Source organism: Pieris brassicae, chromosome 12, assembly GCF_905147105.1.
Source record: "Pieris brassicae chromosome 12, ilPieBrab1.1, whole genome shotgun sequence".
NCBI classification, from domain to species: domain Eukaryota; kingdom Metazoa; phylum Arthropoda; class Insecta; order Lepidoptera; family Pieridae; genus Pieris; species Pieris brassicae.
The window spans coordinates 3957409-3982614 of record NC_059676.1 but is presented as its reverse complement, the minus strand read 5'-3'; the positions used below and the strand labels follow the sequence as shown (position 1 = coordinate 3982614).

The 25206-nt window shown below is 31.8% G+C and overlaps 2 protein-coding genes and 1 non-coding gene across 3 annotated transcripts; 1 reads left to right on the top strand and 2 right to left on the bottom strand.

Annotated features, from left to right (window-relative positions):
- LOC123717049 lies at positions 1-21301 on the top strand. The gene is made up of 21 exons (XM_045672810.1): positions 1-206; positions 1680-1749; positions 2318-2462; positions 4150-4344; positions 5017-5050; positions 5769-5829; positions 8572-8719; positions 10247-10444; positions 10781-10894; positions 11168-11367; positions 12268-12365; positions 13002-13249; positions 13730-13903; positions 15339-15473; positions 15992-16129; positions 16621-16927; positions 17630-17760; positions 18611-18797; positions 18974-19113; positions 19666-19806; positions 20982-21301. The coding sequence occupies exons 1-20, from the start codon at positions 158-160 to the stop codon at positions 19804-19806; spliced, it is 2913 nt and encodes a 970-aa protein (XP_045528766.1). The 5' UTR covers positions 1-157; the 3' UTR covers positions 20982-21301.
- Positions 21302-21569: 268 nt separating this feature from the next.
- LOC123717050 (nucleoside diphosphate kinase homolog 5-like) lies at positions 21570-25185 on the bottom strand. Its single transcript, XM_045672811.1, has 4 exons — positions 24818-25185; positions 22617-22789; positions 22310-22455; positions 21570-22028 (listed from the first exon to the last, which is right to left on the bottom strand). The coding sequence occupies exons 1-4, from the start codon at positions 24953-24955 to the stop codon at positions 21784-21786; spliced, it is 702 nt and encodes a 233-aa protein (XP_045528767.1). The 5' UTR covers positions 24956-25185; the 3' UTR covers positions 21570-21783.
- On the bottom strand, positions 22130-22201 carry Trnad-guc. Its single transcript has one exon. It is a non-coding gene; the product is annotated as a tRNA-Asp (tRNA).
- Positions 25186-25206: the final 21 nt, after the last annotated feature.

The window sequence follows — 25206 nt, the reverse complement described above, 5'->3', positions numbered from 1 at the left end:
TCAGTTATACATCATCTGTGCTGTTGTTACATTGTGACTTGACACTTATTGAGCCAAAACGCAATAAACTTTTAACACAAAGTGAAAATTTTAAAGTAATTTACTAACCCATGTAAAGCTAGAAAATTCTTCGAAGAGCTCACAACGCAGCCTCATCATGGCAAACACGATTGCTGTTTGTCTTTCAATATCTCTATTTTTAGTTGGTAAGTATTGTTTTATTTTTTCCAAGTTAATCGGATCATGTTATTGTTGTTGCCCTTGTTGATTTTTCTTTGGCGTAACACTATGTCCTATTTTAGTAGTAATATGCGTGAGCAATAATGATTTAGATAAAGAAAATGTTTCTTTTAGAATATTCTAGAATTTTGCTAGTATTTTTATAGGAGGGTATTCTAGACTATGTAATCTCATAAAATACGACAAATAAGCAAGAGAAAGTTGCTTGCTTTTAATATTACAAGAAAGAAAAAGTACTTAAATTGCCTTTATAATAATAACTAGTATAATATGTAACAACTTTTTGAGAGATAATAAATAATAATTTTTATCATGCCATGTTTGATTTTAGCATGTTTCTTTGTTACTTACAAAAACAATACTGTAGCTTCTGTTAATGTTATTTAATTTAATCATTATTATATTAATTATTATTATTTGTTAAATTTTATCATTTTACAATACTAAATAAGTAGTTTATTAACAAATTAATGTAAGTCTAAACATAAAAAGTTTGAACTTGTGTTTTAGAAATAAAAAAGAATAACAATACACTAATACATCAGTATTTAAATAATGTGGTTATAATCTTTGATCATTTAAATATAGTTAAAGTGAAATATATCAAGAAATATTTTAACAAAGTTCAAAGATAATATTTATCTTGTGTAAACAAGTCATTACACATTATTCATACAAATTATTATTTAATTAGTATTGAACTGTTTTTTTATAGAACAGGGGCAACAGAGCTAACTTGTGTGTAATCACTATGTCAAATAATATAGATATAAACACTTTTAAAGCCAGAGGGTTTGGTACTTCGATGCTGATAATAATTTTTATTATAAGAAAGCGCTATACACGCTATATGTAAATTAAAACTGCATGCCTCGCTAAGAGAATTTTTAAAGAAAACAGTATTTTAACAGATCCCTCCCAATATGTGTATGAAAAATTTATGTATGTTTATAAAAACATAAATGCATCTCTATAACTCAGTGACTGTCACAATTTAAAAACAACAAGTAGGAATAGATTTGCTTTCCAGCTTACAGACTTCATAAATAACAAAACTCCAAAACATGTAACCAAACTTCTGCTACATAAGTTTAAAAGTTTCATCAAGGAAACCCTAATAAAAAAGTATATTACACAGTTCAAGAATACAAGAATTTCATAGTTTAGATGATAATGTTTTGTGGGCGATATTGCATTACTCATAAGAAAATAGCTATTGTAGATAATATTTACAAAAAAATTATTGAATCTATACTTTTGATTTCCTAAAAGAATAATTTATTGTTCAGAAATGCAGTGCATTTTAAATTATTTTAAAGGAGACTACATACTTATAAAATGTTTATTCTATATAAAGAATTCTCAAAGCAAGTGAGTAGTATTAGTGTATGTATATAGATTTATGTTTAAAAAAGTGCTAATCTCATTGTTTTTTACAGGTTTGTCTACGGCTAGACAAATTCCCAAAGAATGTTCCAAAGGACCAGAATATTGGTGTGCAGATTTAAAGTAAGTGGATTTAGTATTGATTTAAGTCATTAATAGAATTAAGTAATTTGTCATTAAACAATACATTTGTAATTGAACACAACAAGTAGACAGTAAATTAACAATTGCCTTTAATAATAGTTCAATAACATAATATAAAATAATTTATTTATAGTCTTATATCAGAAATACAAAATAAATACAATATAACTATTGTTTTTCTTAATCTACGATTACCGATTCTGTGTGCCTACGGGCAAAGGCCTCCCCAAAAAAAACTATAATAATAATACAATTCACACACTATACATACACTAAGTTATATTCTTAATATTGTCAAGAAAGTTATTTAATAACAAGATCCTAACAATTGCAGTTTATAATATTTATGACTTCTTTATAATATTATTTTGTAAATACAATTTAGATACCGACTAAGTTCACTGACTAAATGCTTTGTACTTAGCATTTTTGTCTATTATGTCATGAAAATGTTTCAAAAGTAATGAACAGAGGACAATAGTTAATAAATGCAAATGTGATGCAGTCAAATTCTAACTTGAGTGTATAATTTGTTTATAATTAACAGGACAGCCTCAGACTGCGGTGCAGTGGGCCACTGCATCAGTACAGTCTGGGAGCAACAGAAAACATCTTACGAATTAAACGAAGCCTCCGACAAAATTGTACGTCTCTTCCGGCAGTTGAAGGATGTTAAGGACCTCATTAATGAGGTTAGTAAATATTCCTTATCTTATCAGAGGTAGTAAATTCCTTTTCACATCTTTCTTGTAAGGTTTAGACTATTTTATTAATTAAATTATATTATTACCATTACGTAAAACAAGACACGGTTTGTTTGGGCCCCGGGATTCTTATGAAAATATCTCGAAAGCGAAAGTAAAGTTAGAATAAAAATCGATTAATTATACCAATTGTTAAATTATTTTGAATTTAATAAACAAGTATTTTATTATATTAACAAGAGGATTGTAAAATACAAATTAAACTAATTAATTTATTGAGATAAAATCCGCTACAATGTACTTTTAAGAGTTCGTCAAAAGATCCTTGGTATCAATCGGTCTTACTTATTATGAGTAATAAATGTTTTGTTTGGCCGTCAATAATTTCCTGGAGTTTGTGGTTTTATCACCGGAAACAAGTTCATAACTTATACATATAGCTGACGAAGACTTGTTTTCAAAATCGGCTATATTGTTTCAATATCATTGAATACATTGGCTACGGCGTACGGGCTATATTTATTCAGCTTTAGATATTTTCAAGTTATAATGACCTTTTAATACGTATAATCTACGTGCGATGGTATTGTTGCTTTACAGTGTTACGTCAATAAATCAAATGCAAAAATCATCGCCTGTTTTCCTAATAATCATAAATGAGTAATTAAATTGAGCAGTGTTTTTCTAGTGGCTTCAGCTTGCGACTCATCGCTGTAGTCGTAAGTTCGATCACTGGTTGCGCACCAATGGACTGCTGTCTATATGCGTATATAACACTGGCTCATACGGTTAAGTAAAACATTGTGAGGAAACCGGCATGCATCACGAAGCAGATACAAAAATCTGAGGCCCACATCACTGGTCTTTTTCATCTAATAAGATTAGCGAGCTATGAGCCATTCCATTAGTTTAACGACGTTTTAGACTGACTTACTTTGACTTTCTACTTTAACTTACTTTAATATTTTAGTAATAAATATAGCCTACTGAGGGATAATGTGGCATTTAATGGTGAAAACAATACTAAACTTTATAATGTTAGTATAAACCTGGGATTTAAGACAAAATCACATTACGATAGGCGTGATCTACCTGGAATTTGTTTTAGAATGACATTCGCTCACACTTTATCACGTGGCCAACACGTTGCAAGCCCCTGACAGTTAAACAAATTATGAATATTATTTTTAATTGATTTGCTGATGACCTACGTATTATAACATACATTTATTTACCATTTCTTTTATACTATCTTGCGCTTTTATCGATATATGATAAGGATAACGAATGTCGTTTAAGCGCAGCCTCAAAATATTATCAAAATTAGTTCAGTATTATTAATGATAAATAATATATGATGTGCTTAGAAAATCCGATATCCGGTTCTAGATTTTCTCAATTTTTAATGAAACTAACGTTTTATAATGATAAACACTGGAATGTTCCTTAACAGGAGGTTTTGTTACCTACGAACATAGCCTACAAGAAATTGCTCTATTAAGCCAACATACAAAGAAACTTGGTCACCTTATTATTGAAATGTCTATGCCAAATACATTCATTTGAATATTTTCTTCACATAGGACTAAATAGCTGCAACTATTCAACAACTAGCCCATATAGATATTCAATGACGTCATTTTGAAGTTTATAAAGGAATATATTAATCCCACAGGATTACCTAGCCGCGAGAATAAACACAGCGTGCCGTGATATATCTAACGCAGCTGTAACACGTTTATGCAAGAGCAATACCGATGGGCTCGAGGGCTACATAAGCCATGTTCTGAAGTCCGACACCACTCCGGAGATGATGTGTGTGGTTATTGGTATGTGCGGCAATGCGAAAGTGGACAATTTCCTTCATACGGTAAGTTTAATATACAGTAATCCCACCTATAACACGTTTTAGTATAACGCGATTTCCCTGCCCCATATAACGCGGAGATTTATGAAGTAATACTTCTGTAGTGTGAAATTTATAATGATTTATAAAGTCCATAGTTTTGCGAACCTTTGCACCTGTTTCAATTGTGTTGTTATAAAGTTAAATAACTTTATTAAATCCGTGTTCCTGGTTTTTGAATTGTAAAAGTAACGCGATTTTTTATAAAGTGGTCCTGGTTCACCATTAATTTTTAATTTTTTACAAGTAAGTTTGTTTTACTCGATGGTTTCGCCGGAAAACTAACACGTCTTACGGTTTGAAGCTTAGGGCGATGTTCGCAATGATTCAAAGAAGCGACAGACATATACTATAATACGATTTAATTGTAAACTGTAGGCTTTCCTTATAATGAAAGGTCTTGGACGGAATTCTATACGAAGCCATAGAAAGTTTCCCTTTAGAGAGGCTTATTTCAGACACTTAATTGTCAAAGTCTAAAAAAATCTTACAATGTATATAAAATAAATTCAAATTAATGTTAATTTGGATACTAATTAGTTTTTTTATAGTCATTAATTAGTTGTTTTTAATTTGTAATACTAAGTCAATTAATTTTCATGTGTTTTTTAATTAATTAAGGCATTTTTTTTGTAGAAAAAAACGCCCGCAGAACCCAAAGGACACAAGCGTGAGTACTGAGGGTTTATATTCTTATTGAAATTGCATTTTTTATCTGGATAAGATACGAAGCTCTTTATTTATTTTTAAACTAAAATTTATTAAACATTAAAAACGCAGTTATATTATATTCTTTTGCGAACTGTGAAATCGACGCCCAGTGGGAGTGTCTTCCCCGGGAGATACGATCTTCAATTGTTTTAAAATAGAGTATACTTAAAGTGACCATTTATTATTTGACTCAAAACGGGACGTTGGTTTAATTTATATCAAATAATAAGTAGTCAATAAAAAAACAACCCTTTTTTATAGATATTTATTTTGAAAAAGTTAGTTGGCTTAAAAGTTACGAATCACAAAATGTTAAGTTAGTTGAACAGAAGAACATATTTGTTTTAATATAGTTGACGATTTCAAATAACTTTTTAGTTACATTCTGCGGCTCAAATTTTTGCGCGGTTTCTCAAAACGGCACAATTTTGCGTCTCACAGTTCATTTCGGGGACACTGGGAATATGTAATAGGAAAAGGGAACAGTCCCATTCGAAACGGGACGTCTGGTCACATTAAGTATACTCCTCATTATATACTGCAATGCCTGCCTTTTTGGGCGTCCCATTTGTCACCATTTGCCACCTTGTCACCCTATTCTATAAAAAAAAAGTTTATAAAAAAATAAGTTTATGTTGTCTGAATGAACACTTGAATGACATCTATCTTTATTTCAGCTCTGTTAGTTGGTGGCGAGAAATGTACTTGGGGTCCATCTTACTGGTGCAGCAATTTTAGGTAATTTTTATTTTTCCTACATTAACTTTTTATTTCAGGATTAAGATAAAAAAAAACGTTTAAGAGATGCGCGTCTAATTTAACGTGCAATTATAATTCTAAAGTGTAATCATCGTATTATATACATATTAAGTTTCTCATGTAAAATAAATATAATATATTTTTTTTTTTTGGAATGCGATTAGTAAAATACAATTTGTCACGTTTATTTGAAAAGTGGCACGATATGGACAGGATATGAATTTCTCTAGTGCCTTTATTAGTTAGTAGTATAGGGCAGTCGTTTGTACTGCATTTGTTTTGCATTATGATGTGTATTATGTGTATGTCTAAAACGTATTTCATTTGGACAAAGCACGGTCTAGGACTCTTAGGATATGGGTCTTCATGGAAAATATTGTGGCGTGTTAGATTGAATAAACTAACAGTGATGTGAAACACCCAATACGTTAATTCTATATTATTCTGTTTATATTGAAGTGATGTATTTTTTTTTCTTGATAAATAAATAACAAATTTAAAGATGAAAATACAAAATAAATCATTCATAATCTCTTCAAATTCGTTTGGAAATTTAGCCCATATTAGCGAGAGATAGTAAAAAAACGCCTTTTCCCGAATAGGCAGTCACCACGTATGTCAGGACTGTAGCAAACTCCATTTACTACCTCTCTCGCTTTATCTACTTTCATTACATTTACCGTGATCTTTGGTTATGGGTAGCAATTCATGAATGTACGACAAGGCTTACGGTTGCCGTATATCCTACTCATAAGTCCGAAGTCGCTTTTTCACTACAAGAGATTCCCTTCAGTCGGTAGCTCATGTCGGAGCTTCGTGGTCAGTAAGTCGTTCAATGGATCGGTCCATCTGGTTGGTGAACGGCCACGTGATCTTTTGTCTTCTGACTTCAACCACGATCCGATTCTACATTTTCTCATCGCTTCTGCGCATTGTATGGCCGTAATATAATATAATTCGTTGTCGGTTAGAGAATAGTTGAATCATGAAAACTAGTAGGAATTTTATATATCATTTACACACGTATATATTCAATTTACATAGAAATAATGTAGAAATAACAAGTGAGTTCGCTGTGTGATTCATAAATCGCCCCTCGGTACAATGAGGAAAAATGATTACATAAAGACAAGTTACGGCGCGCGCGATTGTCTATTGAGGTCGATTCGCAATTTGATATTGATTTGTTTCCCTTTCAATTTGCTTATTGGATGTAATATGAGGCTAATGTTGTGAATAATAAATGAATACTAAAGAGTGTTAAAACTTGGCTTCAACGTCAAACTTAAAGAAAATATTGATTTTAAACTACAAAGCAATCAAGTCATGCATGCAGCCAAATTGAAAACTGCCGTGAATGTCCGCTTCTTTGTTATGATCTTAGCGGTTTTACTCTTCCCCCCCCCCCCCCATTTATTAAAAATAAATGATATTAATACCTCCATACTAAAGTACACTTTCATCTCTGTGTTTACGCTGTGATGAAAGGAGTCACATACCTTCATTAATACGTTCTAATAACACTTATTTTTATTAAAATTAAGTCTGGGACCTTTAAGTCTGGTATACAAAAATATAACCCTAATTTTGAAGAAAGTACATCAACAACAGTATTAATGAAGAAGCTTGTTCGCTTTTGTAAGGTCAATGCAGTCATAAACTCAAGTTTAAAGTTACAATTATTTATCCGTTCTACCTATATTCGTTGTTACTTAATAGAGTGCATGTGAAAACGCAATGCTTGATTGCAGTTTGAGAATTAGCCCATTGTTTTATAATGTGCAAAAAGATTAAATAGAATTCGTTCCTATTTGTTTTTGTTTATATCGCTGAGACGGAAACATGTCTTGTATGTATCTATGTGGGAAGGAAAATTCTATGTTTGCAGCTGTTGTTTTAACATTAAACTTATTTAACTTCAATCGTTCGCTTAGTAATATTAAACTAGAATAAAATACCATTTCAATCGGTGTATTCGTTTTAGACTTTAATCATACGAAAACACTTAACAAAGTTTATCGTTTATTTAATAAAAGTTTAAGAGATCTCATGTTTAATACTTTGCAATCACTTCAATTGTAATAGTTTCGCTGTATCAAGTTTGTTTTGATAATGCACAGCTATTACTAATTTTGTACCAGTCTCAACGGTTGCTATTACTCTACTCTAGTCTAATTAGTCTACTTTGTATTGTCATATAACTATCACATTGAGCCAAAGTGTCTGCCTTGCAAATCTGCGATATTCTCTTGAGCTTATCGTCATTTATTGAAACGGGATAACAAATCTAATCTTATCTACGCCGGATTTAAACTACTATTCGTAGAATTTAAATTGGTAATATGTAAAATAAAAATACCCGATAAATATTCGAACGTATTAGGATTACGTTTAGTTTATGTTATTTTTGTACTTAATATTAGATACGACCTCCGACGAAGGCCTCCTCTAAATTCTTTCATTTGTCTCTTATTTTCAATACTAATTTCCAATCTTTCCTCGCTATTCCTTTTTTTCTCTTCTTTAATAAAAAAAAAACAATATTTTTATATTTGTATATTAATTTAATATATTTGATTAATGTCAAGCAATACGATAACTGACAGAATGTAAAGGTATCTTCGGTTTGTACATGTCGCCCATAAATAAAGTAACTCTTTTAAATTCGTGAATACTAGCCCTCCATTGCCTCGAACCTGAGCAGCCATTTGATATTTACAGTACTGGCCGGGAATGCAAAGCCACACACCACTGCGTGCAACGTGTATGGTCCCGAATGACGTTCCCACAGGATGACGATGGCATCTGCAAGATTTGCAAGGACATGGTGAAGCAGGCGCGTGATCAGCTGCAAAGCAATGAAACACAGGTATAATTAACTACCTTCACGTTTTTTTAACGCATTACTGTAGAAATATATGTTGGATTTTATATGTAAGTAAACGTGTCTACAAAAAAATGATTGAATTCAAAGAAATAATGTATACATAAGTGTTGATAATTCTAAATAGTAAGTCGCATTTTTGTAATACTGATTATTAGTAGATCAGTAAATACAATACAAAAAAAATTGTAAATTTTGTATAGTCATTAATGTATATACATATTCTCTTTGAAATTGAGAGTAAGAAAGCCATTTTAAATTGCGATAAATTGTATTTTCTTTGTTTGTTGACCCAAAGGTCAATTAGTGTCGACGACCGATAATTAACAATGACACAGAAAACAACATTTATTATTCTTATACATGGACTTAGAATCCAATATCCGATAAGAAGTTATCTAATTCAGTATAAACAACAAAAAATATCACTTATATATACCATACCGTACATAAGGAACGGTAATAAGAAAATATACTACAAAGGTGAAATTCTTAATTTACATTTTCAGTCGGTAGTAGAAGGGCGTGGAACGGTTAGGGACTGACAGTTCTTATTATTCGTAGAACCGACAAGGAGAACTGTCAATAAACTCTCTGCCACTATTTAACACGCCAAGTTAAATTAACAAATTAATAAAACTAAAATTATCTTTTATAATATTGAGCAGTTAGAATAGATATTAGATTACATAGATCTTTTAAACATATAAGATGCCACTTACTTATCTTGTGAGTACTTGTGGTATGATTTTCTTAATGTAAATAAACCACAGATATATTACTGATGACACATAAAATCATCTTGTTGTTTCATGCAAATTTAATTAATTACAATAAAGCCAGTTTATCTCCAATATTTATAAATGTTAACAATATGTATTATATACATTATTTTTTCTAGTTATTCTAGTTATCCTAACTTTCTTCAGTCCTTAATCGGACATCTTCATGAGTAAAGGCTGCCTCCTCTTTTCAAAATTTCTCTATGCATGGATTTTTTTCGATTCGCTTCCTACTAATGCGACAGTCTTTAAAGTCCATCTTTTATCTGTGCATCTTGCTATATGCGCCTTAATAACATCAATTAAAATCATTCAAGATAACAAAAACTGAAGTTTCGTATAGGATGTTCCAATATATTGATTGTATGAACGCCAAAATTACCGAAGAGTTGAATGGATAAATTTTTAACACTTTTTGTTAAAAATGCCGCAAACATTCCGAATAATGTTTTCCGCCTGTACCACTGTTGGCTTGCAAACTAATATTAAGCATAAACAAATACGTCTTTCGCTATTTCGCTTATAAATGTTGCACCAAAAGTTAAATTTGCATATCAAAAATCCATTGACGAATATATCTTAAATATTTTTGTTTGTCATGAACGGCTTTTCTTAATTATGAAATATTTTACATTGGATACACGGCAGATAGGTGACGAAGGCATATGCTATTTATTGAAACGAAATTAAGGAAATGTTCTCATGTGTTTAATTAATACATTTTGTTCAGGAGGAGCTTAAAGAAGTCTTCGAAGGTGAATGTAAATTGATTCCAATCAAGATTGTGACAAAGGAATGTATCAAACTGGCGGACGACTTCGTTCCAGAATTGGTTGAGACACTTTCTTCACAAATGAATCCTGACCAGGTGTGTTCTGTGGCTGGATTGTGTAATAACGCCAGGATCGACCGGCTCCTTGAAGATTACGTAAGTATTTAATAATAGACTTTTATTACAGATATAAAAATTAATGTCAAAATTTATTATTTCCTATACTTACTACGTAATACTAATACAATAGAAAAATTATTAATACAGATGTTGTCTTTAATTACGTTAAGTAAAATATTATATTCTACCCTTTATTCAATTCTAAATTAATGGAGGCTAAGTCTTTTCAACTATGTCCATATTGTCTAAAACTCTCTTCCATAAAACCAAAAACACAAGACTAAACCATTTTTTTTTAATCTTGACAATTGTTTTCGTTATTAAAGTATATAAGCAAAAACATGAGTATTCTATGTAAATAACTTATTTCAGAATGCTACATTGAAGCTCCACGAAGGTTGTACCAACTGCCACAGGACTGTGGGCGTGCTAAGAAAACGGTTCGACTCTACTAGCTATGAAGATTTCCTCTTGAAGCTCTTACAGGTAAACAATGTATATATATGCACAAGAAACTGCTAAACAAATATATACAATTCATTTCATAAAATATCATGGCATAGTATAATATAGAAACAACTTGATAATATCAGGAATTTTTATTCATCTAAAAGCTTCAGAACCTACTGGATTGTAAGGAAATGCTTTCGAAGTATTTTCCTTGATCATCTTCATACGCAAGCTTAGTAGGCTAAGATTTCTATGCATCGTAACTCTGCAGACTCAAAAACAATAAATTAAATAATCTAAACTGTACAGGTCTGCCAACAAGTCGGTTCTCTGTCGGACTCCTGCTCGATGCTAGTATTCCAATACTACGAGAACATTCTAGAAGCAATCAAGAAGGACTTCACGCCGCAGGGAGTGTGTCACGTTAGCGGCCAGTGCACACACAGATACCACTCACACGATTTGTACACGTTCAAAAATGATAATCTGTCTGACGTCAAGGCGACCGAGTAAGAAATTGAGTTATATTTTCCATCTCTTTTACTCATTTTACTTTTGTATATCTGTCTCACGTCGCACGAACTCAGCGATGGTTTCGTTCAATCTTCATATGTGTAATATAAGTTTTTGACAGCTTGTACGCGTCATTGTATATAGTTATATATTTATATTTTTTTTATTTAGTTTAGAACATGGGGAGCTGCTATTGGGAAGTTAACTATTCAATTTTATTCTAACGGTGGTCGTGTCCACAGGTCGATTTTATGTATAGTTTATTTGTATTTTATATCTTTATCTTAATTTTTTTGTGGTATACTTAAAACATTTCAAGCGGTATCTCTCATTAAAACTGAGCATTTAGTATTCAAACGCATGAACTAAGATGGCAAGGGCTACTCGCCCTTATTATTTATTAATAGTGTGATAGTGTTTCGAGTGCCTTTCGACTAACAAGCAACTTTGGTATACAAAACAAAATACAAAAGCTTTTACACCCCTATTTAGGTTCTAGTTTAGTTTGTCCTGTAGACAGACGTGGAACATGGTGTAATGGTTGCAGCTCCTTACAAACGTTGTGTAATCCAAAAAAAACTTTTCGATTAAAAAGAGTGGCGGAGAGTTTATTGCCAGTTCTTGTCTTCCGTTCTACGGCCTTGAGAACTGGCAGTAAATGTAAAATTACAAGCATTTAATGTATATTTTATTTTTTACGTTCATAAGTGTACATTGTCTTACCTATATGAATAAATGATTTTTGACTTTGACTTTCGACATAAGCTATGGTCTACTAGCTACGGTTCTGATGTCAACCGACCATCTTATAAACTGTTCCATTAGAGAATCCATTCGTTTTCGTTATGACTTAGTTGTCGTTTGTCAATTTCTATAGATATTTATATTTATTTTAGTGATGTGCCGTGTGAATTCTGCGAACAAGTGATCAAGCATTTGCGGAACACACTTGTCGCTAATACCACAGAAGTCGAGTTCCACAGAGTACTTACTGGTAAGTTTTTGACGTTTGGATATGATGAATTGCATTGATGATTTTTCGCGGAACGGGAAGATTGAAAAAAGCAATAGACGATAAATGAACACTTATTGACATATCCATGTGTTATTAGACATGTGTGGGACATATGTTGGCCTAGTGGCTTCAGTGTGCGATTCTCATCACTGAGGTCATCGAATCTCGACTGTGCACCAATGGACTTTCTATGTGCGCATTTAATATGCCCTCGGTGAAGGAAAACATCGTGAGGAAATCGGAATATCTTATATCCAAAAAGTCAAGTGCCTATATAAAAAATATGACAGATACAGAAAATCCCACATCGTTGAGTGGTAAATTATTTATTTTGTTACCGCATTTTAAAAAATTCAATTAGAATTGATTATTTTAAATATTGTGTTAAAACAAAACAGCATCAATTTGAAACCGGTTCAGTTGTTTTTCAGGTTTTTCGTAATTTACAAAAACCAATATATCCTGTTAATATTAGTATATATTTCTTTGCCGATAAAAGGTCTGCCGTTACACAACTTAACTAACTTTTGTTTAGAAACATATGTTTAACTAGCCTTAGGGTTCAGTATCTTCCGTATTGTGCTGGTAATAACATCTTACAAAAAATTCTTTCAGGTCTCTGCAAGAGCACCGGCAAATTCAAGTCCGAATGCCTTCAACTGGTCGAGCAGTATCACTCGACCATATACTACTTCCTCGTGTCTGAACTCAAGGAAGACAAGATCTGCAGCTTCATCGGCATCTGTGGGAAGCCCAGTGACGGACCAGTGGCTCCTTTACTTCCGAAGGAAATGGCCATCAAAGCTATCACCATGTCACCCAAGTTGATCGGTCAAGATGAGGCCGAAAGCTACAAAACAAATGTAAGATACAATTTAATTTAATTTCTGGTTATTTAACATCGGTTTTTATGTAAACCGGTCCCGGCTTCGCAAGACTGAACTATTTTTTAATGTTTTGTAATATGTCTATGTCTATTACCGGCCGGAATTAAAAAAATATACTGAAGAAATTTCGTTTTATAGTGTATAGTGCACCAATCGCGTTTGTTACCGTAAAATAATTGGATTTATTTCGATATCCAACAAAGAACTAACTGCCCACTGAAGTATTTTCTAACCAATTGACTTCAAAAAAAGAGCGTACTAATTCTTACAAGCCGGCAGCGCGCTTGCTAGCCTTCTGGCAATGTGTCTATGGGCGGCGGTATTACTTAACATCAGGTGAGCCTTCTGCCCGTTTGCCTTCTGTAACATAATTAAAAAATATATAATTTTAAATAAGTTACGAATTAAAAAAAATATAGATTGTGTGTCTTTTGTAAGATTTTGGATTTTTTTCAGCTGGCCCATGTCCCAGTTCAAAACAAGCAAGTTAATGTAAAAATAGTTGGTAGTGAGGCTGTACTACCAATCGAGCGTATGTTTGTGACTTATCCCAAAAACGACGCTGTCTGCTCATTCTGCCAGTACTTCCTTCATTATCTGCAAGTGGAATTGAGTGATGACAACACTGAGGTGACTGTTAAACTATTTTTTTTTTAAGTTGACTTGGTTACAGGAAGAGGTAAAAAAATCAAGTTTATGTTTTGCCTATTTAAGTCTAAGGGTTTAGTCGAGAGCACTATGTATGAAGCCCGTGTCAAAAAAGTTTTAGATTTGGACATATAGAAATATTTAGTTATATTTTTTTAATTAATTTAAAACCATACAAATGTAAATTTAGCATACAGATACATAAATTACTTTAATTTATGGTTGTTTCACTTACCAGACAGGAAAATGTATGCCTATCTATATTTAATGTTAAATTATTACAATTCTTATTTATTAAGATTTACAAATTCGAGTATAAAATAGAAATAAGTGTAATGAACGTTCTACCCTTTTAAAATTGAACAATTGACTTACGTGAACCCACCATTATAGTTAAATTTATTAAACCTAGGTCTAAAATACGTGAACCCGCCATTATAGTTAAATTTATTAAACCTAGGTCTAAAATACGTGAACCCGCCATTATAGTTAAATTTATTAAACCTAGGTCTAAAATACGTGAACCCACCATTATAGTTAAATTTATTAAACCTAGGTCTAAAATACGTGAACCCGCCATTATAGTTAAATTTATTAAACCTAGGTCTAAAATACGTGAACCCACCATTATAGTTAAATTTATTAAACCTAGGTCTAAAATACGTGAACCCGCCATTATAGTTAAATTTATTAAACCTAGGTCTAAAATACGTGAACCCGCCATTATAGTTAAATTTATTAAACCTAGGTCTAAAATACGTGAACCTGCCATTATAGTTAAATTTATTAAACCTAGGTCTAAAATACGTGAACCCGCCATTATAGTTAAATTTATTAAACCTAGGTCTAAAATACGTGAACCCACCATTATAGTTAAATTTATTAAACCTAGGTCTAAAATACGTGAACCCGCCATTATAGTTAAATTTATTAAACCTAGGTCTAAAATACGTGAACCCGCCATTATAGTTAAATTTATTAAACCTAGGTCTAAAATACGTGAACCCACCACGGTCCACACGGTCTAAAATCAGAAATATCTTCCAAATTCCTACACTCCTACAAAAACTAACCTAGGAGGAGTTTTAAAGCACCTCTCTTTTGAATTCTTCGCGACTTTATCGGATTGAATAGTGCCTATCCGGACCAGCTCCGGTATATTTCTGTTTATATATTCGGTAGTGGGCTGATCTGTTTTAGAGAAAGCGTTGTTAGGTGCTTATCTAGAACCTAATTTTGCTGATGATTTTTTTTATTATTATTTTATGTATATGTTTTAATTTCTCTTTTGAAACACCTATGTTTACTTCAATTGTCATACATTTTAGATGAAATATTTTGTAAAATATGCACTAGATTAAGTACAATGTATGATGTGGTAAGATTTAGTAATAAATAAAAAAAAACTTATTTTTAGGAAACAATCAAAAAGACAGTGGAAGAAGCGTGCGACGTCCTACCACAATCAATTAACTCCGAATGTCGCCAGTTTGTGACCGAGTACGGACCAGCCGTCATAGCTCTGCTTGTCCAAGAAATCGATCCTGCAAGCGTAAGTAGAATTTAAAATGTATATTTTTGGGGTTTTCTTTTAATCCTATGTATATTGTGGCGTGTTTTGTAAATTAGCGTTTTCGTATTTGTGGTATATGTACCTATAAAGTCTATTTACTATTGTTTAAATGAAATATGATATAATAATAATATTACCATATGACAGATTCAACGCCTTCAATATTTTATTAAAGAGCCCATTTTCGGAATATTTACGTGAATTTGAAAAGCAACTCAAATTGTGAGTGAGATGGAGGGGAGGGCAGGGGGGTTTGAGGACACTTTACTTAGGTATAAACTGTCCGAGATTTGGGACAAGTAGATACGATTTGGAACAGAAAGCAAACAGGAGTATAACTGAGAAAAATCTCAGCTCCCGGCAGACAAGGGGTCCCGATCGTATCTGCTAGAGATTCTATCAAAAAATGCCGCAAGCCGATATGGTTCTAAATAAACGTCTCTGGTTTTTAAACTTACTACATTTATATTTACTTAATATGCTTATATTAATACCAGGTTTGCCCGGCCTTGAACTTATGTACGTCGACAACAGTGGTGCGCCGTGTGGCCATAAACTCTGACAAATCAAATTGCCCGCTCTGCTTATTTGCTGTAGAACAACTTGAGATCATGCTCAAAGATAATCGTACTGAAGTAAGTTATATTTTTCTGTAATTTTTCTTTGGACTAATTTGGACTTGATTCGAACTAGAAGCCTAAATTATAGATTTGTCAATGTTATTTATGTTCAATGTGACACGAGGGATAGCTTGACAGGTTAATAAAATTCCGGAGAGATTAAGTAAAGAATACCTCGGGAGCAAAGGAATTCCGTGCCCTTACTGTGATGTCACGAACACGTGCGTGCACGTGATAAGTATGACTTTCGTCATAGCGTGCTTTTAATTTTTTTAAACGACATATTCTTTAAAACAAATTTGTTTGCTTTCTTGAGCTGCAAATATTTAAATTGCTGCAAATATTTAATCCACCTTTTTTTAATTAGCATTTGACTAAAATAGAAAATGATCTAAATACATACATAATACAAGAAAACAAATACGCCCGAAAAAATAAGTGTGGTAATTTAAAAAATTAACTACACCGCCAAAATTGATTTTGAAACGTTTGAAAAACTTTTTCAGCAAAGCATAGAAAAGGCTCTAGACGGCCTCTGCAACCATCTCTCAGCGAAACTTCGCACCGAATGTGTTGATTTCGTCGAATCCTACTCCAAACAATTGGTAGAAATGCTTCTAGCCGATCTTAACGCTCAGGAAATCTGTGTTTACCTCAAGTTGTGCAAAGATGACGTCAGAAAAACCGATCCCATGAAATTAACCGGTATTGACAAGTTTCATAAGAAACCGGAGTTGAGAGGTGATAGGAACAATGTAAGGCGGCCTATGCTTCCTAAGTACATGTTGGAGAAGGAAGATGGTGGTGATATAAGTGAGTACATTTGTCTGTTATATGGAAATCCGTGTTTAATTTCTAGGCTCTTCTAAATTCTATTCTTTTCTTCTTATAGCGCCATCTCTTTTCGAAGCGTAGCAATTACTATATGGTTACTATAATTTCGTATATCGCTTCTGACCAATGATTTGATTCTTTGACATTTCTTACACACTGAACTATTTCGTATTTTCTAATAATTTTCAAGATTCTAATATATGTTTTAACTGATTTCCGAGAACCTTATAAAGAGATAAATTTTAATTAGGGCTAGGAAACTTTCAAAATTGAGATATTATTTATTTATAAAAAATTGTTTATTTAAAAGTGGTAGATTAATTATTAAAAAAAAACATATAATCAGCAATATACAAATAGACATGCAAATATCATTCATTATTAACAGTTAGCATATTTATAATTGATGTCTAACACTCTTTACATTAGAAACCTTGCCTTAAAAAATATAAACACTTTCCCCTTGAAATAATTACACGGCAGTGATCTTCCTTCTGCTTAGGTGATTAAATAGTTTGTATTTCAGTTTGAAAACTCATAATAACCCTAATACAATTTTTTTGAGTGAAAAAAAAAACTTTTTCTAATTTCCCCATAAAACGATAACGATAAGCGATAATTGCTTGGTCTGAAATAATATTATTTAATTGCATTTTCTAATGAATATGTTTTAATTTTCAGTGACCAATGAGATCCCAGACCATACGGCAAATGGCCGACCGGTGCCTGTGTCAAAACAAACAACTGTTTGCGTTGTTTGTGAATTTGTGCTCAAGGAAATCGATGATCAGATTAAGGACAAGCATAATGACGTAAGTTTAATTTAATATAGAATTTAGATTATTTATTACACTCCATCGATATTAATATCGTAATTACCGTACAAAAACCCATTAGCCTAAATTATGCAAGCAGTGACTCATCTCACTTTTAATCACAATTTACTAGACGAAACTAGGTCTAACCTCTCATCACCACAATGCTCAACTGATGCAGTACAGTCTCGCGTTCACTGAACGCACAGTCAAATGACAAAATGGCGCCCTGCGCGGTGGCAGCAATATTCCGCAGTATGAAACAATTAAATGACAAATCAAATCAAAATAAATTAGTTAATCTTGAAAGTAATAGAAGAAATCTTATTGATTAACCAAAGCAACAATAAAAGTCAACAGTCAATTGACTCGATCATAACATTTCCTGATAATTCTAGCATTCTATACATATACTATAACATATTTTTTAAGGTGTTTAAGGGTATTTATATATTTCATACGGGAGTCGTGTCTTGACTCTAAATTTTATTTTTAATTTTAGAATGGAAACCTTTATATCAACCCAAAAAAAATAATGTCCTTTTGAAGTTACAATAATGTGATTGTTTCTACCGATATATATATATAGATATTAAATTACAATTATGATTTGATTTTTCTAAAATAAAAAATAATTTTCATAATTTTTTTCTAAATTTTAAATCTTTGTAGTTTATTTTAATGTTGAGTTTTCTATCTTTCTTTACGGGTACTTTCTCACAAGTGTTGTTCTAAGTGTTTTTTTTTATTATTATTCTAAAATATATACTGATTTTGTGGCTTCAGAACAAGACACACGGATGTTGTATGTTTATTTTTATCAATAATATTTTTATTTATATTCCAGGATGAAATCAAGAACATAGTTCTAGGTGTATGCAAGCACATGCCAAAATCTGTACGTTCGGAATGCAATCAGTTCGTTGAGAAGTACGCGGATTTGGTCATCAGTCTTTTGGCCCAAGAGTTAGACGCCGATGAAGTCTGCAGGGAGCTGAAGTTGTGTGACCCCACGTCAATCGAGACTGCTAAAAGTAAGCATATGTATTTGAAAAATGTATTTTACTCTTAAAAGGCCGGCAACGCACTCGCGAGCCCTTAGGCATTGAAAGTGCCTGGGCTGCGGTATCAGTTAACATTCTTTGACTACATTAAAATCCATAAAAAAACGAAAACAACGTGAGGATATTAAAAATTAATAATTTTTCAGCCGAAATACTGGACTGTGCTGTGTGCGAGACAGTTGTGATGGCCGTGAAGAAAGTCCTTAATAATGACAAAGTTGATCGCAACATCGTCCATATCGTTGAGAAATCGTGCAACATGCTGCCCGCTAAATATTATAACAGGGTGAGTATATTTTACGTTTATGGAAATTATAAACTAAGTCCTCTTTTTTATCTTTTCCTATTAAACATATATAACAAACATTTACAGTCCATTTTTCTTGATAAAAATCTATTGTGTATGTGACGTCACTTTTGTTATCGGTGATTTGATATTGCATCAAAGATTTATTTCAATTGTTTTATTATTACAGTAATTATAGATAACGTCATTAAAATTTGATAAAATCGCATCGACAAAAATATGAATTTTATCAAATTACATTATTTTTTCACCTTGACCTATTGGTCAAGAACCACTTTATCACATCTGTTTCCGCAAAGATTATTTTAGAGACTTTAATGACGTCAAAAGCTATAACAAATACAGTTTGTACTAACGCGAATTGACAATCTTATATATTACGAAAAACACTTTTTGAACGGATTAAAGCTATGTATTATTATTAAAAACTTATAACTATTTACATAATTCTAAATTTTAAAATTTGTAAAATGTGTAAAAGCTATTTTAACAAAAGGCAATCTTATATATATTTATTTATTTTTATTTCAGTGCCACACCATGTTAGAGATTTACGGTGACAGCGTAATTCACCTGATCGAAGATATGGGTACGAAGGGCATCTGCCAGAAGATTGGCCTTTGTAGCCCTTCAGATGCTGCGTTTGTCAAAATGTACAAGGGCAAGCATTAAGTGAGTGTTGCCGTATTTAAAAATGGAAGATTTAACGACAAAAATATATTTTTAATCTTCAACCCACAGGCCGATGATACAATCCTAATCCGAATATCTATTCTAGTATTAAAAAAACCGTGTTTTGTTACTGATGATACAGGATGTTACATAATATACGTCCAGTCGAAATCGATGCCCATGGGCAAAATTTTAATTCTGCTTTACACTTTCTCTAGTTTATATATACTTTTCCCCACTAGCAGTTAAGTGTCAAAGATGACCATGATGATGTCCAGTAGATACGATTTGGAACAGAAAGCAAATAGGAGTATAACTGAGTGAAATCTCAGCTCTTAGCAGACAAGGAGTCCCGATCGTATCTGCTGGAGATTCTATCTAAAGATGCAAGCCGATATGGTGGCAAATGAAACTGTATTTGGCTTTTCTTTCTTTTATCTTTGAAAGCTGGATACAGTTGGAAGATGTATATATATTTATTCTATTTAACACTTTATTGATATATTTTAATTTATATATTTTTTTCTTTTTATATCATTAGCTTGGATCTAATGATCGTAATAATTTTTTTTAATTAATTATCAATCTCGTCTTAAAACACTAAATTATATGAATTGTCTAATATAATTTAAAGTCAAGGATGTAATAAAACCTAATGTAACCTTTGTCCAAGCGAGGCGAAGGAGACGAGCAATGACATGAAATTTTAAAAAACAATTCTTTTTTAAATTTCATTGCAAAAGATTGCCTATATTATTATATGATATACTATTATAAAAAATACTACAAATTAATGTTTTATCTGTTTAGTTATCATATGACGAGTATGATAAGGACGAATAACTATAGGACCATATCATTATAATCTAGAAAACACATTTATCATAAAGATTTGGATAAAATAAAGATAAAAAATACTTTGTCACGGTGATGTTGCTATTTTGAAGGTGATTTGAATATTCAAAATACATTAAATAGCTGGAACTGGTTCGATCCACGCGTAATCATATTATATGAACTTAATTAATTATAAAAAATAATATATGAACGTAATCTTATAAGTAGTATTTATAGTTACAGTAGATGACTAACTAACTATGAAAACTTTTATTTATATCAGCATATATCGTGATACAAATTATAGTTTAACTTTATCAATTTATTTTTATTTTCAGGTTAGAACCACGTTATATACCTTCGTAATCTCTTAATGAAGCATCTCTTCAGAATAGTTTTAGGTTAAAATTCTTATGTTTTTGAGAATATTTTTTTGTTTTGTGTTTAATAACATTACTCTAACTAATATTAAGCTTTACGAATTATCATTAAATAAAAGAACTTAAATTCCATTACGAAAAAGTTCATATTTTTTTTTCATTATAATCACCATTGTGTTTATAAAATTTCAGTGATTTCGATTTCTTTAACAAGATTAATTAGTCTGTGATAGATAAATCTTTTTTAAACTATGTATAATTAAAGATGGGTAAAAATATTAAGTTGTTTTATTTTTTTCCTATTTCTACTCATAAGGCATAAAAATATGTATCCATGAGACATTCAACTGCTGTGATCCCATATACTTGTGTCTCTCTTCATGCTTATAATAAAAAATCGATTAAGGACTAAATTGGCTATATTTAAATGTATTTAGTTAATAAATTGATACCATTATAACGAATACTGTAATTACCTCGTTATAGTATTTTTTTAGATTATTGTCAAATAAATGCACAGCTGCTTTGTTTTGATTAATATTTATTGAGTAATCATTTTTTGTGTCAGATATATTATTTAAATTTAAAAATATCTTAAAATAAATTATGTATTTCATCAATGTCATTATTACTATAAATGACTATCTATGGAGAAACGTTATCGTCGTAAGTAACAGAAAAAGAGTTTATAAAGTTTCAACATATAAGTGTGCCTGTGTGTGTGGAAATAAAATAATAGTCTGTTAGATAAGTAAGAACGTCATTTGTCAGATTCCTCGGAGGGCACCGGCGTTTTACAGCGCACGTCTTCTCGCATTTCCCTCGCTTGCGGCGCTAACTCTGGCTCGTTAGGGTTGTGTCTATGTAAGTGATCAGCGAGCCATAATATTGGTTCAGCGGGTCGTTCTTGTGCCAATGCAGTTAGAGCAGGAAGTAATGTCGGCGTGATATACTTTTGTATATAATCGTTAACCTGGTTTGCACGAAGTATGGGCCCAATAATCACTAAAAATATTTTAAATCATAAATATTATGTTTATTTTGCACAAAACATAAACATAATAACAATGTGTCTCCGAAATAAATTTAAAAAGAAAAAAAAGTTACTCCACGGCGGGGAATCGAACCCCGGTCTCCCGCGTGACAGGCGGGGATACTGACCACTATACTACCGAGGATTGTATCAAAGTGTACGAAATTTTGATTATGAATATTTTTACGATTGTAATTTTATATGAAAGTATTTTTTTATAGATATCTCCAATTTAAAATAATTTGAATCTTACTCGCAGGAAAAAAGAAATGAATTTCTCTGATAGCTTCAGCCAGGTTTGCGCTGCCGTGGAGCCCATTAAAATAGTCGCCGTATTTAGTGCGACGCCCGTAGCAGGCTCGAAGGCTGTCTGGCCAATAAGCTTGAGCTTCCACGACTCTAAAAAACATGCTATTAAACCAACCTACAAAATAAACGACTATACCATACTATGCTCTTTTAAAATTGCTGTTTACCCTAATTGTCATTCTATATTATTTTAAATTGTTGAAATAGAAAAATCTTTTTTATTTCGTGTTAAGGTGTATTTGTGTTCGTACCTAGCTGGTCCCATAAGGGTCTTCCATCTATTAATGCAGTTCCTAGCTGCGAGTACTAATGCTATTACAGGCCCACTTGACATATGAGCCACCAGATGTGGAAAGTGATGTCTTCCGTAGTGACCTTTGTATAGTTCCGCAGCATGTTCTGGTGTAAGGCGAACTTCTCGCCTCTACAATAAAAACATGATAATTTTTAAGGTTGTCTTAGAAGTAAGTTCCCATATACAGTTTCGTACTCCCAGTATGTAGCAAAACCATATCTTTTTAATAATTAATCTTGTTTCAAAGCATTCTGTATATGTGTGTGTTTTAGTCAGTTGTCGAGAAAGATCAAACGTTTCCTAAGGTCATAGTTTTAGGTTTAATTTTTTTTCTTATTTATTAGGTTTAATTTATTCAATATACATTTTGCCAAAGAATTTGTCACAATTTTGTCAAATTAGAAACATAGGAAAAACATTAAATAAGACGAAAAGTCATTACGAATTGTGATTAATATTTTATGGTTTCCATTCCATAGATAACAAGACTGACCGCTGAGAGGGGGCACAAAGCAGCATCGCACAGGGTTGTCATGTTTTTATAAAAAAGGAATAATTCGTTTTAGTTATCTAATTAAATATATTCATTTCAACTGCCACCCTTAATAGATTAAATTTAAAACGCTTTCCAAACGCACTGTACGTACTCTTGAATGTACCTGATTATAATGTTGCTAGCCACCATATAATATAAAACATGTTCAAACCTAGGTGACGACTTTGGTTATAGAAATACTAGTAATCATCTAAAACGGGAACTTCTAAGCCTCGGCAAATAATTGTCCATTAATGTACAGAAATGGATTTTACTTATGCTCACCGTGTACCTCATACTGCGTGTATCTTGATATATAATTTGATAATATCATACCTGTTTTTTTTTGGTGCAATTTAAATTGTATAGACAGCCCTATTTAGTTAAAGGGTCGGTCGCTGTCGGTGACTTAAAATAATGAGTGCTCCCTTTGCTGATGTGAATTTTGCATACAACCCTTTCTGACTACTCCCGCCTTCCCTTTGATTTAGCACATCTATGTTTTTGAATGACCTTCGATACCATTGCAACATACCAAATGTAGAATTTAATTAATACTCTTACTTATATATGTATATAATAATTATCAAAATTATTAGTTGCAAAATAAATCATATGGAAATTTTACATATTAGGTGTGATTTGATTTGATACTAAAAGTCTTGATACAAACTTATTCTTTCAAGCATACCTTTGTTATATTATTAACAATACAAGCACGGAAAATTTTTGTCAGAAGCGCAGCATCATGCTAAGGAAATAAATAATGTGGCAGATGATTTTTTTTTAACTGTAGCTGGTTTAACAGCATTAAACTTTTATTCACGATAAAATTTAAAAAAAGCTAAATATTTAACCTTAAACACCCGCAAGTTGTTTTTAGATAACGAAAGAGAACTTTTGATATAAATTCAAATAACACAACTACATCGGTCGAAAATATTCATACTTTTAATTTGCATATTAATTATCAGATATGACATATCTACGTAAATTATTACATTTCTTCATGTTTATTTGTAAGGGTGGCGTCATTTGTTAAAAGTGAGTCATTTTAATGGTGCGATAGAACTCTATGATAGATAAACCCCATTATTTCATGTCCTACATCGTCACGATATCGACTTTATTGTGTACTAGTGAACTGAGTCAGAATGCTCGACAGAAATATTAAGCACTCAGTATAAAGATTTACGTTAATAAATTTTTATTCGTTTATAAACTTTTATCTAAGCAAATGTGTTGGTTATTAGAATTTTTAAACATTCGTCGGCGAAAATGTTATTGATTTCCTTATATTTTCAACTCTATCTAGCTGACGCATGAAAACGAAGAAATTATAACACAATTCTCCCAATGCGTTAAAATCTCATTATTTAACAACTTGCTAGTGACAAAAACAGAAGATATATTTCTAAGAATTATTTATAATCTGGGATGTAATTTTTTTGTTTTCTCTTATTGGAAAATATAAAAGTACCTATAGAAACTAACACAATTTTTATAGTTTTTAATTGTAAACCGTGATTATAACGAACGACCATAACGAATAAATACAAAGAATATAATGCCAAAGAATCCTTCAACAACAAAAAATTACTAACTAAGAAAGTAATTCTTACCGCTAGAATCATAAACCCATTACTACGTATATGTCCCTCAATATCTTCAGCATTTTCATGAGCTTCAGGCTTTATTATCGCGAGTGTTCGCTCTGAATAGGCTTGGCCGGTAATCGAATCGGTCGAGTTGGCGGACATATTTACTTAGTTTATAAATATTCCTTGTAATTAGTGTACGTTTAGATACAATCAATATAATGGTTAAGGGCTGAGACAGTATTTTGTGAAAGAACTTAATGAAAAAAACAGATAAAATGCGATTTGACATATTGTCAATAAATCGTGTCTCATTTTTGACATAAGTGAAAAAACTCCTTGACCCCGTGACGTGACTCGAATACTGCAGTATTATACGGTATGTGAAAATCAAGGATAATAAAAAATAGTTT